The sequence below is a fragment of the Dipteris shenzhenensis genome, chromosome 11, assembly GCF_047967505.1.
Source record: "Dipteris shenzhenensis isolate YYH24624 ecotype China chromosome 11, Dip_SZ_1.0, whole genome shotgun sequence".
In the NCBI taxonomy this organism is placed as follows: Eukaryota; Viridiplantae; Streptophyta; class Polypodiopsida; order Gleicheniales; family Dipteridaceae; genus Dipteris; species Dipteris shenzhenensis.
This window is the reverse complement of record NC_141606.1, coordinates 38,674,750-38,690,319: the sequence shown is the minus strand read 5'-3', so window position 1 is coordinate 38,690,319 and position 15,570 is coordinate 38,674,750. Positions and strand designations below refer to the sequence as shown.

At 43.6% G+C, this 15,570-nt stretch overlaps 1 protein-coding gene across 2 annotated transcripts in view; it reads right to left on the bottom strand.

The window, feature by feature from the left end:
- The window catches only part of CSK (chloroplast sensor kinase), a 67,815-nt gene extending 62,241 nt beyond the window's left edge, over positions 1-5,574 (bottom strand). The window contains exons 1-6 of one of the 2 annotated variants that reach the window (XM_087381798.1): positions 5,444-5,574; positions 5,275-5,313; positions 4,348-4,883; positions 4,004-4,174; positions 3,589-3,909; positions 3,135-3,200 (exon numbers count right to left, since the gene is read on the bottom strand). In XM_087381798.1, the coding sequence (XP_087237924.1) occupies positions 3,135-3,200; positions 3,589-3,909; positions 4,004-4,174; positions 4,348-4,779 (990 nt within the window). In that variant the 5' untranslated portion in view covers positions 4,780-4,883; positions 5,275-5,313; positions 5,444-5,574. Of the gene's footprint in view, positions 1-3,134; positions 3,201-3,588; positions 3,910-4,003; positions 4,175-4,347; positions 4,884-5,154; positions 5,247-5,274; positions 5,314-5,443 lie in introns of those variants that run through there. The other variant, XM_087381799.1, reaches the window with a different exon arrangement.
- Between the last annotated feature and the right edge of the window lie 9,996 nt (positions 5,575-15,570).

The following is a 15,570-nucleotide window of genomic DNA, read 5'->3' as shown; positions in this document are numbered from 1 at the left end:
CTTCAGGATTCAGAGTGATTTTTTATGGATACATATGCCTAGTATATGATCTTCGTGATGACAATGCTATAGTTCTCACTGGCACTTTACAAAAGGGACTTTATCACCTTGATTATCACTCAACTGCAATTTCTATTGAAGCATTTGCTATTTTAGATTCACAGCTTGCTGAAACTCATCTTTGGCATGAGAGAATGGGTCATCTTAATTATAGAGCTCTTGCAAAGCTACATTCACAGCAAATGGCAAATGATGTACCTCAAACTCACACAGTTTCCAAACATGTGTGTGAGGGTTGTCTTTTGGGTAAGATGCATCAGTTTCCTTTTCAAAAGAATTGTCCAAACCTCTCACAAAGGAAATTGTAGCTAGTACACAGTGATGTCTGTGGTCCAATGAAGACAACTTCCATTGGAGGGTACAGATATTTCATGACTCTCATTGATGACTCCACAAGATATTGCTGGGTATATCCTTCAAAAGCCAAATCTGAAGTGTTCTCATGCTTTCAAAGGTAGCTGAATATGGTTGAGAATGAATCAGGATGCAAGCTTGTCACCCTCAACACAAATAGGGAGGGAGAGTATATGTCAAAGGAGTTTGATGCATTTTTGTCTTCATGGGGCATTGTTCACTCATGCACTACTCCTTACACTCCTCAGCATAATCTTGTTCCTAAAAGGAAAAACAAGTCTACTATGGAGATGGCCAGATGCATGCTTAAGGCCAAGTCCTTGCCCAATAAATTTTGGCTTGATGCAGTGATGTGTGCCACCTATGTGCTGAATAGATCACCTACAAGGGCATTGAAGACTGTTACACCTCATGAAGCATGGAACGGCAGGAAGCCTTCACTTTCACACATGCGAGTTTTTGGGTCTCTTGCATATGTTCATGTACCATCTCACCTGAGACATAAGCTTGATGACAAGGCAATCAAATGCATATTTATTGGTTACAGCCAGGAGAGCAGAGGGTATAGATTATACCAACCAAATATTGGGAAGATTATTCTCAGTAGAGATGTAATCTTTGCTTAACATTCGGCTTCTCCTCTTGTGGACTGCAAAGCAAACTCAGAAGTTAACAGGTTTGATGCCTTTGACTCTTGGTTACCTTTGCCTTCCTCAGAAGAGGACTTTGACCAGCAACATAATGGGAGCCCACCATGTGATATCACTCTTTACCAGCAGGCTGTTGGATGCCTCATTTACTTATGTCACACCAGACCTGACTTACAGTATGCAGTATCTCAGCTCAGCAGATTCATGCACATGCCCAGTTCACAGCATTGGCACGCAATGAAGAGAGTTTTCAGATATCTCAGAGGCACTCAGGATTTAGCCCTCTTCTATGGTGATCAGGGTTCACTTACCATGCATGCTTACACGGATAGTGACTGGGCAAGATGTTCCGACACTAGAGTGTCACATACGGGCAAGTGTTTTTTGTTTGGCAATACAGGTATCTCTTGGCTTAGCAAGAAGCAACCAACAGTTGCCACATCTAGCTGTGAAGCTGAGTACAGGGCAGCCTTCACCACTACAGTAGAGTGTGTCTGGCTTCGACAGTCACTTACAGATCTTGGTATTCGCCAGACATCCTCCACTGTGGTCTACACTGACAATCAGAGTGCCTTGGCCATTGCGCATAACCCAGTGTTTCATGCGCATACCAAGCACATTGAAGTTCACTATCATTATGTTCGAGAACGGTTGTCAGCAAGAGACATAGAGTTGTCCTATCTTCCCACAGAGTACAACATAGCAGATCGGTTTACAAAGGCACTTCCTCGTCCCAAGTTCGAAGTCTTCCGACAAGCTTTACACTTGGTTCCCTTTGTTAAATGATCTGACATACCTTGTACATTCATAGGTGGCTATATCTTTTTGAGATGAACATGTGCCACCATGACCAGAAAATACCAGGTATTCTGAGACGTTTCCAGAATACTTCAGCCCATACCATGGAGGGGGGTTTGTAGGCCATCTTCTCCCAATTCTAGTGATGTCATATGGGCCCTGGTATGTGCCTTGTAGGCATAGTTATAGGCACTTAGTTTATTTTGTGCCTTTTATGCCACATAGGACACTTAGTCCTATGTGACACCTAGGACACTTAGTCCTAGGGTCTAGCTACAAGTACTATGTACTTTTCTTTTCATAATACTCTAGTTGACGTGACGGCGGATATCCTTCGACCCTTGTACCTTGTACTTGCTCTTTCGTTTATCGATCCTACATAAACAACAAAGGGCCTTCTCCAAACTGAGGGGTTTAACCTGCTGAGGATGCAGGAGCTTCCACATTCGGGTGCGTTGTATTGAATTGTGTTGTGTCAATTTGCAGTGAGTGCAGAAAAGGGTTGAAAGAGTTCAGGTTACATACACCCTGCCATGGGATCATCCGATCCAGCTCACTCACTCCGAATTTTGGAGAGGCTTAGAAGTTGGATGGAACCAACTATCTGATCTAGAAAGTGGGGGTTCAGAGTCACCTAGTAGCCAGGGAAATCTAGGGGGTGACCAAAGGCACAGAGCTGCATGCACACAGGCAGGCAACCATGGCAACAGTAATGCTTATTAATAACTCTCTCCTTTATGGCCTGACAAATAGAAATTGGAAGCAAACAAACAAGGCCCAGGACAAAAGGAAATTAGAATCAGCAAACTTGATTTCTTGTTCCAGCTGCGTTTTAATGCACCTAGATTCCCTTCTGTTACAAGATGGACTAAGCTTGTTGCTCCAACTTACAATTTTTGCCAATTTGGCTTCAGGGGCACAATTTTCAAAAGGGGATCTTTGTAACAAAAGGTAGCCAGACAATCAGGAAAGAAGAAAGCAAAAGAAAGCAATGATGTAGCAAGCCTAAATGTTGCTGGTTGCTATGAAATAGCAGAAGCAAAGAGGCGTTGTCTGCCCATAATGGGTGGTGAATGAGTGTAAGGACACCATTGTTAAGCAACCTTGTGAATCTTCATTTTCCAAATGTGTTTCCTGGCTGATGTATCTTTGCTCCATTTATCTTATTTACATTTCAGAATCAATCCAGAAAAGAGTATGTTGAATGCGCTCTGAAAAAAGGAGATTGCAAGCCATACGCCTGAAAGACAAAAGTTCACTTGCAAGACTCACTTGCTCGAGGAGATCCCCTATTCGAACTCCCCTTTGCCAAGAAGACTGTTGTAACAATAAGTTCCTCTGCATTAAGGCATGCACATGATCAGGGTTAAACGTCATATGAAGTCTTCAATTCAGTTTCAAACTTTTTAACTAAATGAAGTAGCGAGTGCTGCCACTGAGGGATTCTCAAAGCACACAGGCACACAAGCATTAGCAGAATCTAGATACTCCTCGATTGTATGAAAACTTATTTTGTCCCGATATTCTAGTGTCTTCAGTCCAATATTGTACTTTACTGGTTTTATCAGTTTTGACGCTTTCACATCTTAGGCTTATGTGAGCAAAAGTCATGCAAATATAGTTCTGCGAATGATAATATAAACAATTTTTCTGCTTTTAAAAAACATTCTTACTGGCACCACAAAGAAACGCCCGAACAACCTTACAATCGTCCAAAAGCCCAGACCTGATCGATCACACAGGCTATCGCCAACGAACGAGCAACTTTCATGCTTTCTGCTTGTTGTTCCCGTGTGAAGGTGTATGACGCTGCTGACAACTGATCTGAATCAAGTGTTTTCTCAGTAGCTGCCATCTGTTCCTCCATCTGCTGCGTCTGCGGTATCCCTTTGCGTGGGGGCCACTCTGGGCGGACTGCTCGTACTTTAGAGTTTTTGGAAACCCTCTGGGACGTTGGAATCATCCACTCTGCTACAAGAATGCCGACCAAAAAGAAGTCTTTTACCATGGGTAAAACAAGTGCATTCAATTCCGGCAGCTCGACCGCCTGCCATTTCCAGGATAAGTTCGTCAGCATATGAAGAACAAAGTTTCTAGTACTTTCTACTTAAAAAGCTCTAGATTATCAAGTAACAGCTTGCCTCTTGCTTAAACAAAGCTGACTCGACCGAGTGCAGGAGTCCAGCGGTTTCAAAATTGCCAACCAATACCGAAGTATCATTACTCTCTCCCAACATCCACTTCGGATAAGCTGCCACTCGCCTGAGCTCCAAGTGGCTTGTTCCGTAGCTGTCAGCAGTCCGTATATAAACCTGAAACAACTTATTACCGATCAGGAGACATACTTTAAACACAGCCAAAGAGACAGGAGTCGTATTCAAGTCTAGAGAACGTCCTTTTTTTAAGGCGCAAGGGAAGGGAATGGGAAGAGTCGGAAAGACCCTATATTCCGAGCAAACAGAGAATGAAGACATTTAGACGTCACCGTTAATTTCGCATTGTGTCCGAACAATTTGTCGCAAATTGCCAGCTGCTCGCGGCACAGTTCCAAAAATTCGGCACTCGGCCCTGCAAAAAGTCCTTTCTGCTCCATATCATTTCTTCGAGAAAATTCGACAGGGGATGCCGCAGCACCGTTGACAGCAGCAGCGATGACCTTGGCAGAGGATGGAAATTCTTCATTCTGCTCTGACACTTGCACGACAGGCTGGGGGGAAGCCCAAGCGGAGACCCGGCATGTATTACCGCTCATTGAGAGAAAAGCATTGTAGTTCCTGGATCGAAGACCTCTTGAAGGGTCCAAATACCAAAGCCGGCAGAGCACAAAGGAGGAAGAGAATCCATGCAAGCAGGGATGGTGCTGGTAAACAGCATTTAGCAGGGAGGAGAGGGGACGCTGGTGCAGCAATAGAGCCATGTAGCCTCGACGGTCGCAATCTCATCTTCGTCAAAGGAGCTCAAATCAGATCAACACCGAATCACAAGATACAAATTGTCCGAGAGAATGCAACGATTGGTCTCCTGCGCGACATCCAAGCCGAATATGCGCATGATAAAGCGTAGGATAAACCGAAACCTTGATAGGAAAGATGAAAACTTTCGGAAAGCAGGCATGCTGCATCATATCCTGGTGGAATCTAAGCAATGGTAAAGCGGAAGATAAAGCGAAATGTGACAACAATCGGGCACATCCAAGCAGCAGAAACCGAAATGTGACAGGCACCAAAAATCAAAGGTAGCAACTTTTGCATCTAACAATGAAATTTTTTTCGGAAAGCATTCATCAGATTACCACAGTAAGGACCAAATCCACACATCAGGCAAAGAATCTGGAATCGACATAGCTGAGGACCAAGTCCGTGCTGACCGCGATGATCCAAAAATCATGAAAGGCGGAGGCGTTGGTGCATACCTTGGATGGCCATAGGCAGCGGAAGTCTTCCTGAGTGAGCTGATTCATGAAAATATTGATCAAATGACAATGAGAAAGAGTAATGGACAATGGAAACTCGAGATGACGATCGCCATGGCTGACCTAGATGATATAAGTAGCAGAAAAAAGACGACAGAGAGAGCGATACCTTGGGATCACCATAGCCAGCAAGCAAGCAAATCTGTCTCTTTCCCTTCCAAATGCTTTTGGTTCATGGATTTGTCTCTGGCTCCTCGTCCTTTCAATTTCATCTCCACGGTGAGGTATGGATATGGAAGATGAAATGTGAACAATGAAGATAACTCAAATTTAATAGGATCATAAGAAGAAGAAGATGCATATGCCTTTTTTTTTTTTTTTTTTTGGGCTTGCCCTCTCCTTTCCTGCAAAGCAGATATTCGCAAATTAAAAATAAAGTATTTCTCTCTTGCTTGATGCATGCGATTGAAAAATTTGTTGATGCTATTAAAATCAGCCACCCCTAATTAGTTTATGCATTAAAAAAAATTTTCAATTAGTTGATGCATCACCTCTTGGTTGATGCATTAAAAACTAGTTGATGCGATTAAAATTAGTCGAGAACTTCACCCCTAATTGAATATTTTTTTCTCTTGGTTGATGCATTCGCAAATTAAAAATAAAGTATTTTTCTCTTGGGGGTGAAGTTCTCAACTGCATGAGAGGTGCACAATTTTATTATAGCTAGCCTTTGAGTATCGATTCGTTCTCTGCATCATAACAAATCCCCAATTTTTTGCAATTTAAAACTGGTAGGCAACCTTTCCGTTGTCAAGCATGCAACTATTAACTCAAAATCGAAGTTGAATCCTAGCATTTTATCATATTTTTTATAAAAAAACATGATTGAGTAAAATTGTGGAAATGAGACACGACACACGGTCCAGTAGGACCCGATCCTCCCTGCAAATGTCAAGGGTGATGATTTATTATTAACTTGGCCATATTGTTTGTGTGTTTTGGAAGTTGAAGCCCAAGAAATACATGAATAAGGCGATGCTCACAAGAGGTCATAACTCATCCTCATTATAGAGTCTATACAATATTGTCACATGGACTACAATTATATGAATAAAGGTGTCAATATCTTTCCATTTTGGATCTAGCTTGGATTTCCTTGCTACCTCGCATCGAGAACATGCATCAAAAGTCAGGAAAATTGTAAGAATTCAAATTGAAAACAAGCAATTTTGAATGGACGAGCAATTGAAAATATTTGTATGATAATATGTAATATGTAATTATTATGGGCATACAGTGTGGGCGGGGGGAGGCGCTTCCTTCCCCAAAGAGCTATAATCCGAGGAAATGGGCCCTTCCCCGTGCACCGAGAATATAAGCACCAAGAATATATACACCGAGAACATTAGCGCCAGGAATAAGTCTCACGAATGGATAAGATAGTGGCATATTACTTGAATGTCAAAAGTCATAATCGTGGTCAAATGCATGTAAAATCACCACGAGCGATGCACCAGGAAAAATTCAAATTCTCGTCGCCTTTTTGAATATAAAGTGCGCCTCAATGTGTTGTTCTCTTCATACAATGCTCTCATCAAATGAGATTTTTTGACCAGTCCCTGTGACCCCACTGGTCATCCTCAAGTAGCAAAGTCGCCTGCCCACACACCACTCGTGAAACCCCTAGCTCCTTGATCCGCCATAAAGCCTTCTATGGTCCTGAATAGACCGAAGTTCCTTGTGTAGTCCGTGAGCCCATTCTAGAAAGCCGGCTAGAACACGCTTAGCTCTGGCTCGTACCCAGGATGAAGATGATAGTTGGGTGTGGGTGTCGCACCAATGATGAGCATCGCCTGACATCTCCATAACCTTGGATTTTGGCTTTCTTCCATTTAAATTGTAGATCTTCGTATACATTATACATATTGTTTCTATCTTGCACACAATGAGCTGATCGACAAACTTTGTGGCCCAGCATCTATTTGGGAAGGTCGGCGATGGATTTACGTAGTCGTAGCAGCTTCATATAGACAGAATTAACTATCGATGGATGGCTCAAGAGTAACCATTGTTGGTTTGCTTTAGTTGAAATCTTTTGCCTCAACAAAATTAACTATCGATTGGCGGCTCAAGAGAATCTATTCTTGGTTCGCTTGAGTTGATGATGCACAAATATTTATGAGGGTGAAACTTGAAACACAGAGTAAATTGTGTTACTTCATGCACTCAGCACGCTAATCTTTTGTCAATGCCTACATTGAATCCTTCGTTCTGCATTGTCGATCAATACAAACGATGAAGATAAGATACCATTGAGCAAGATGGCAATCAAAATAAGAGCAAAATAAGAAGTAGATAAAGCTGATAGAATCTTGCGCGAACTGGGTCTCTCTAAAAACATGCATATCTTGAAGAAGACGAAACGTATCGGCCATAGATGTCACAAGCTAGCCTCTTCATATTGCTTTTCTAGTGCTATTCTCTTTGTCAAAAACATTAGCAAGCTTTTGTAGTTGACATGTACAAACTCCCAGATTCAACAAAATCCTTCACATTTTTTAATTTTCTTAAACATTTTTAAATTTTATTTCCATAGAAGTATGGCAATTCATCTAAACATTGAAGGTATACAAACCGGTTAATTGACCGCTATGACAGCTTTTAAGTGGCAAAGAAGTCTAATCTTGAATCCAACTTGTACATTCTCATTGTTCTCAACTACTCCTCTCTGAGAATGATTCTTGAGCGTCCGTGGAGATTTGGACATCCAGGGGAAGCTGCCACCACCAGAATGTTCCAATGCTAAACGCCTAAAGTGGAGCAGATTCGCAAGCTTGGCTGAAGGGGAGAGAGCTACCTCTTGCTTCCTAGGTGTGCGATGGGCATTGTCTTAGAAATCATGCAGACAAATTGGAGGCTTTCACATGATCGGAAGATGTTTATAGTTCTATAGTTCGTCCTTTACCATTTTACAACCCCTCCATTGACCTTGTCATTGTCAGCTCGAAGTTAGAATCCCTCCAGGTAATCTATGAATATGCACATCAAGTGGAGCTCTCCTTTACGTGCTATTATAAGTTGGCAGGCAATGCAACACCTAGCATCAAGAGGGACGAATACTCAATAGCAATGAAGCACAACACGATGAAGCTTAAGGTCATTGTTCTCTGCCATTGCATGGGCTCAAACAACCTGACGAAAAGGCAATAAGAAAATAGTCCTTCACCATAATGAAGAGCTGTCCCATAACGCAGGATACTCAATTACAACCCAAGTAACCAAGAGAAAAACGAAGCAACAGGGTATCTTCATGATGGTGCTAATCCGTGAGTGCATCTCATTGAGGTTTCTTACGAGTATGTGGGAATGCTTGCACAGGATTCATGGCTCACACCGAGTGACCAACAAGCTCAGTGACCATCATGGCTCACACGGTTGCTTGCTAGTGCTACCAAGAAGGTTGGTAAATGTGCTCAAGGAGATCTACTATGGCCTCTCTGCAAAAGCTGCCAAAATTCAAAAATGTCAGTATGGCGAAAGGCAACGAAAACTCCCACAATGATTCTCTAACGATGTAGTTTGAATATATACCATCAGCACATGCAAGATGTTGAGGAGTGTGGAGATGTTGGCGACAAAAGGAGGTTGGCAGCGATCGGATTCTCAACCCAAGCCCCCTCTTATTGATCTTGAGAAATTGTGTGCATCACATCGGAGCGTAATCATGTAATATTGCATCAACTCGGTAATCACAAGGAGATGCGGAGACATTTTACTTGGCGATGGCAGAGGAAAAAAAGACATTTGGCCTTGGAAGCTAAGACCGATTGATGCAAATTGATGAGGAAGGAGACTCACTCCTTGGGTGCATGTGTTTGCACCAAAAGAAATCGTTGTATGCTTTTTTAACCTATCGTTACATCAAAAAATAAAGCAAAATTCACACCATTAGATGTATATAAAATCAACATCTAACATTGTGACACATGGCTCAACTGTAGCTCAGAAAACAAATTTCCCTAAAATATTTTTCTCTTGGTTACTGCGGTTTTGCCACATTCAAGATCTCTTTCAACAACACAACCGAAAGATGGCTTTCCTATTTCTTTGGATGCCACAATTGGTTTTAGACTATTTATGGATTGAGCTTCCTATTCTTGTGGAATCAAGTGGGAGAACTGAAGAAACTTGTGGAAAAAGGGATACTCATGTATTGGAATAGTATCGTACAGTCCCCTTGGGGTTGGTTTTTTATCAGGAAAAGCTATCGTTGAAAGTTTAGTGGGCAAATGTGATTTATAACTCGTAAGAAATGCACCTTTTTCGATAGTCTTCCGCTTCTTTATGGCTTCTGTTTCACTTAACACTAGATTAAAACATTGGAAGCTAGATTGGAATGATGCTCACCATAGTCAAAATGTGTCTTTTCTTGTACTCCATGACCCGTGAATGTCAGTTTCGATCTTGATTAATCCATTTCTATATATCTTGGTTTGAAGGAGAAATTTTAAAAGAGAATAAGGTGTTCTCCAAGCAAATCACTTATCAGGCCAAGAAGCATCTAGTTGGTTGGTCTTGGCCTGGGTTGCGTATCAGGCAATGGATGTTTTGCCCATCCCAATTAAGTTTTGCATTGCACATGAATGTATTGTCTTCTTGCATTCGTAGGTTTAGAACATTTTGCTTACAGGGAGAACAAAGATCAAACTTTCATAAAACTGTGGTTCATTCAAAATAGGAAGTGACAACGTGTGTTCATCTCCATGAAGTTGTACGACTAAGATATGGAGAGGATTTTGAAGACATGAGTCACGACTTACAAGAATGTTAACTCCCCACCTCTAAAAGTTTGAAGCTTGATGACCGACAAGAGCTGAAGGGTTTGAGATCAATTTTTGCCTGGGTTTGAGTGGAATAGTACTATCCAATAAAAGAGGCTTTATACAACCTTTGTTGTAAGATGGTTTCGATTGCATTTTTATATTCCCCTAGAACGTTAGTGGCCCAATGCATTTTTGTATTTCCCCTTACATTTTTTAGCACCCGAGGAAAAACAAGTACATATACAGCATGGTTGATCTAGAATAACATGTGTCTTCTCTCTCATCATCTACTATGGTTACCATTCTTTGTTTCATTTTAGTTCCTTTGACATTCTCTATTACTTTATCCAGTCTTTTGGGCACGCCTAATGAATATTATTCATCTCGTTTTTTTTGTAAAATACTATAGGGGGGGAGGTCATTGTAACGTGCTCGCTCCCTGAGATGCAAAAAATCAGATTTAAGAGAGTGCTGCATTTTTGTGGTAGACCATTGGCAAGGGGACCGGGAGGCGCAACTCGCTGCAGGAGCCATGTCGAACGAGGAGTTCATGCTGGGGAGAGGTCACGTACATTGAAGTTGTGTGGGAGTTGAAGTCATTGTCCTGGTCAGGGAAGCCACCAAGATGTGTTTGTTCGTTGCTGTCGAGGAATGGTGTCGCATCGTATGTGTTGGATAGCTTTGGTTGTCCTGAGTAATATTTTATATTAAGGACAAGGATAAGTAGCAAGCCTAAAGAGGCGCAATTGATGGAGACAGACGGTGGTACCTTCGGGGAAGGTCGTTGGTCTTTCACTATTCATTTTTTGATTTAAATTCGTGTTCATCTTCGTTATTGGAAGTCACATTGTATGCTTTCCTTGCGGGCAGACTTGGAGAAGTTTGGGAAAATGGTTGGCGCGGTGTGTGTAGACGATGCTAATTCTTCGGAGCCCCATAAGGTTGTAGTAGAGGAAGATGTCGGAGTCCAGCCAGGTAGGGTTTGTCGTGTGAGTTTGGTAGACTTTAGGGAAGACTGAAAGTGAAAGTGGAGGTCTGTCGCAGGGGGTGAATTGCTATCTTCATCAACTCGTCAGTTCGTCGAACGAATGTGGAGATCCCTGTGGACATGAAGGATAGGAAGTCTTCGCAGAAGGAGGAGAACTTGGCTAGGCACTAAAGACGAGGGCAGAGGGTTCCGCCGAGCGCCGCGAACAACTGCAACATGATAGATTTGTGGCAAAAAAAAACTCTCGTACCGTTCGTTGAAGTAGCAGCTGAAAGACCTCTGTTTTGTTGGGTCAAATGTTTGCATGCCACAGATGTATGTTTGTTAATTGTTGTTTGAAGGGACAAATACATCTTAATTAATCGTGAGTTCTGCGTATTGTTGAATAGGTCGAACAAACTATCGTCCCTGCAACAAAACCCACCTGCAATTCCGCTTGAAATCCTATTTTCCGTTTGTTATTCATCAATACCTCGAGAGCTAAGCTGAGGAGTTTACGTGCGAACCTGTTATGTGATACGGTTTCATAGTTTGGAAGAAAGCAACCTTAAGCAAAAGGCAAATCACACTATTTCGACTAGAACTCACGCTTTTCTCTCATTGGCGTTGTAGCTCTCTTTTATCAACGATCGCAAGCAAACACTCACACGCATAGTGCAAGATAGCGAAGAATATCTCTTACATGCTTGCTCGCCACACATTGGGTAAATTTGACTTCACCATCCTTGCTAGCATTCCAGAAGGAAGGCTTTGTGCCACTCTTGAGGATGTCTTCATCCAACAAGTATAAGATCTAGGGTATGATCAAAAGGTGGTACTTGAAGACGTTTCACTCCATCGTTTATTATTTTTGGCGGTAAGCAAGCTGTATGTTTGATTGCCTTGTGTGTAGTTACATGGAGTCCTATAATTACTGATCTCAATGGTCCCCTGGTGGAGTACCAATGTGCTATATGTGCGGGCTCTCGTGTGAGCCGTGGCTCTACACGCCCTTTTTGCTACACATGTGGTGGCCCACAAACTATCATGTGCATCCCCTCAGTGAAAGGCCGTGTCATGCTTTGTGATAGAACATATATTGATGTTAAGCTCCCTGGCGTCCATGCGGAGGAGACCCTCGGTTTGCACTGTGCATTCATGGATTACCACAACCGCAGCGTGGTGGCTACTCGTAGCTTGTTAATGGACCGTCACTCCCTCGTCGCCTTTGCGGTTGTAGTGGGTCTCAGCGGTGACTCACGTGTCGTGATATAGTTGAAGATATGTCGAGGAGCCTCAACTCCTACCTACTCCTTGTGGGAGCAAAGCATAGCACGAGTCATCTGCAAGTGTTACTCAAGTGGCCTCTGTATTGTTGCAATGTGGTTTCACGTGAAAAAGGGGGAAGAGGAAGAGGGGAGGGGAGAAGGAGGAGGAGGGGAGAAGGAGGGAGGAGGGAGGAGGAAGAGAAGAAGGAGAAGGGAGTGAAGGGGGATAGAGTAACAACCACAAAGGCACTACAATGGAAACAAGAGAACACCCAAAACACTCTCTTGGAAGAGGAGTGAGCTTGTATTCAAACTTGTGCAAACAACAATGAAGACCAAAGTCAACCATTTAGCCTTTTATACATGTCACCTTTTGAAGGGAGGGCCAACCCTTTTCCTTTTTAGCACTCTCCCTCACTTTACAACCATGGGCTCTTGGGCTCGTAGGGCACCAAGGCATATTGCTATTCTTATTGACTCTCCCTACTACTAGTGAAAATAGTGCTTGTGTTAACCATATTAAAGCACTTGGGACAAACCTAGAATTAGGAGGTGGTCTTAACCGGTTCCCAAATAGCGCTTGTATTAGCCTCGCCACTCCTAGGCTCGGGTGATTTGGGGCTCAAACTCCCTGAGTGCCCTCACACCTTCACCTATTTGGGGTTCGAATCTCATAGACTAGGATCAAAACCTAGAGTGATGAGGCTCAGCTTTCGTGAGACACCCCACGGCAACCTTGAATGTTGTCGGGAAGCTTTTTCTTTGGAATATTTGGGAGATAAACTCCCTAAGTTTGAGCTGTATTCCTTTCGTGACTATTTTCATCGACGTCGCTATTTCCTGTGGATGTGGAGCAGAAAAGTGCAAGATGCATGCACTCTTCATGGCCCAGAAGTGTGCATCTCCTTGTTCCGGGCGGGGACAGCTGGAACATACAACCTGTGCCTGGGATCCTTGAATCCTCGGACTTTGGAGTAGGTCTTTAGGTATTTGGGGATCAAACTCCCTAAGTTTGAGCTATACTCCTTCCATGTGCACATTGCTTGTAATCTTGATCTTGGTGTATTTGGGTATCAAACTCCCTTGAGCTTGTCCTGTTGAAGTAGATCATTCGGCTTGGTCACCTTTACTCACTGATTACCCTGCATTTGGCGACTGTACTCTGTGGATGTTAACATGCCCCTTTTCCTGTTGCTGATCCATCCTTGGGTCAACTGTGCTGGAGGAGGTTGGTGGTGAGGTTTGACTGCAGGATGGCGTAGCAGTCCAGTTGCCTTGACGTGAGGCGAGTGAGGTACAAGCGGTACTTCAAAAAATGTGTGGCATGCATATCCTCATAAGTGCGGAGGTGATGCCCGTGGAGATTGCTGATGCGGAGGTCCTAGAACTGAGTTGGACCGACGTCAGGGTTGAAGACAATCTGGTTGGTCAGATTGTGAATGCAGTCGTCGATGGGGCGGATGTGGGAGGGAAGGTCACAGAGGAGTAAGAGGATGAGGCGGTTGAAGTGGGTGGCGACTGGATCTGGCACTAAGCCGTAGGTGTCGTTGAATGACTGGAGATAGAAGCAAAAACCCTCCTGCATCATTTCTTTGGAAAAGTTGTACTTAGGAAAATAGTACAACACATTGGGGTCCTGTTGCTGGAGAGCTTGAAAGGTGGCCTGATTCCAACGTCATTCCATGGGCATGTAGAGTGGGTGGACTCGACGATCGATGGGCGCGCTGCGGTAGTAGCACCAATTTCTCCAGCTTAAAAAATGGGAGATGCCAATTTGGCTGTAGATCGGCATCTACATCAGTCGCGGGGACGGGGGCATTAGGGGCGAGGCTGTATCCTCCTCTTGTGCACTTGGGATGCATGCAGCGCCAGTCGTACTATGAGATGTATGAGAGGACGCACCTCAAGAATTTCGTAGAGGTGGAGGTTGGAGCCCTCGAGCTGGCGCTTCCAATGGTTGCATTATCACAGTGTCCAGTAGCTCTTGGAAGGATTGCAAGTCCAGACGCCAATGAACATCTTCAGGAGGAGACCTTGATGGGGATGGCAGAGCTTCATCATCTGCAAGCGGCATGTGCTCTGGCTCTGTGGGGCCTGCAGGAGTCATGGGGCATCTGTGCTTTGTACAAAATGTACTGCTTTGAGTAGCGTGTTCAAGGCTTTGTTAGAGGTCGATCGCAGTGTTAGAGGAGATGGATTGGGAGGGTCCATGCTATGCGGTGGTGGTGTTGGAGGCATTAGACGAGTACTCGAGCAGTGTTGTCCGAGGGAGAGGAGGTTGGGCTACTTGTTGGGTGGGTTGGGCGGGATCTAGGGGGGGCAATAATGGAATATCTGTAGGGGGTGGTGGTATAAAAGAGGGTTATTACATTTTGTCCCTCGTCCTTGGTTATTTCCTCAGGGTATGCTACGTGAATTGTTCCAAAATTGCTCATCAAGGACTCAAGTGAGTCTTAGAGAGCTTGTAGCACCCTATTAAAGAGTATTATTATTCCGAGGGTTGATAGGTGGTGGATTGGTAGGCTGCAAGGTGTCCTTGAGCTTGGAATGTTGAGGCTCTCGACCGTAGGTCTGCATCCAATTTATGTCTACATGCAGACTTTCGGGAGTGCAGACCTAGGGCATGAGTTCCTCGGGCTTTGCGACTTGCATTACTTCATCGTCCGTAGGATAATTAAGGGACTCAATGATGACGCGGCACCAGGCTTGAAAATTAAGAAGAATGGGATGGCCCTTGGAGATTGAAGGGGCGGAGAAGAGATAGGGAGGTGGGTTGAAGGTCAAGAGAGAAATAGGACATGGCTAAGATGGGGCGGCAGTGGTTGGGATTATGGAGGAGAATGGTTTGGAGGGTGTTACGCGGTAGTGGAGTAGTGAGGTCTAGGTGGAAGATAAGGTTTTGTGTGCGGAGTGCATTTGTAGGGTTTGGGCGATGGTGTATGGTGCAAGTGTGTAGGTGGCTAATTGTGGGGGACGAGCATTTTCTGAGCAAAATCTTCCGAGCGTCCGAGCGAAGGAAAAAAAAAGCTTCCAACTATGCATAAATATGGCAAAAATCGATCAGAAGAAAACATAGTTTCACTTAGAAATATGCAAAGTATTATAGCAATGCCTATTTTATACAAAAATCTTTAGGTGAATCTGTAGGAATGGTGAGAGCATAATGGGATGGCTTTTGAAGAAACCCACATGTAGAGTAGACTTCTCTATGAAAATTCCCTTATGATCCTTCTTACAA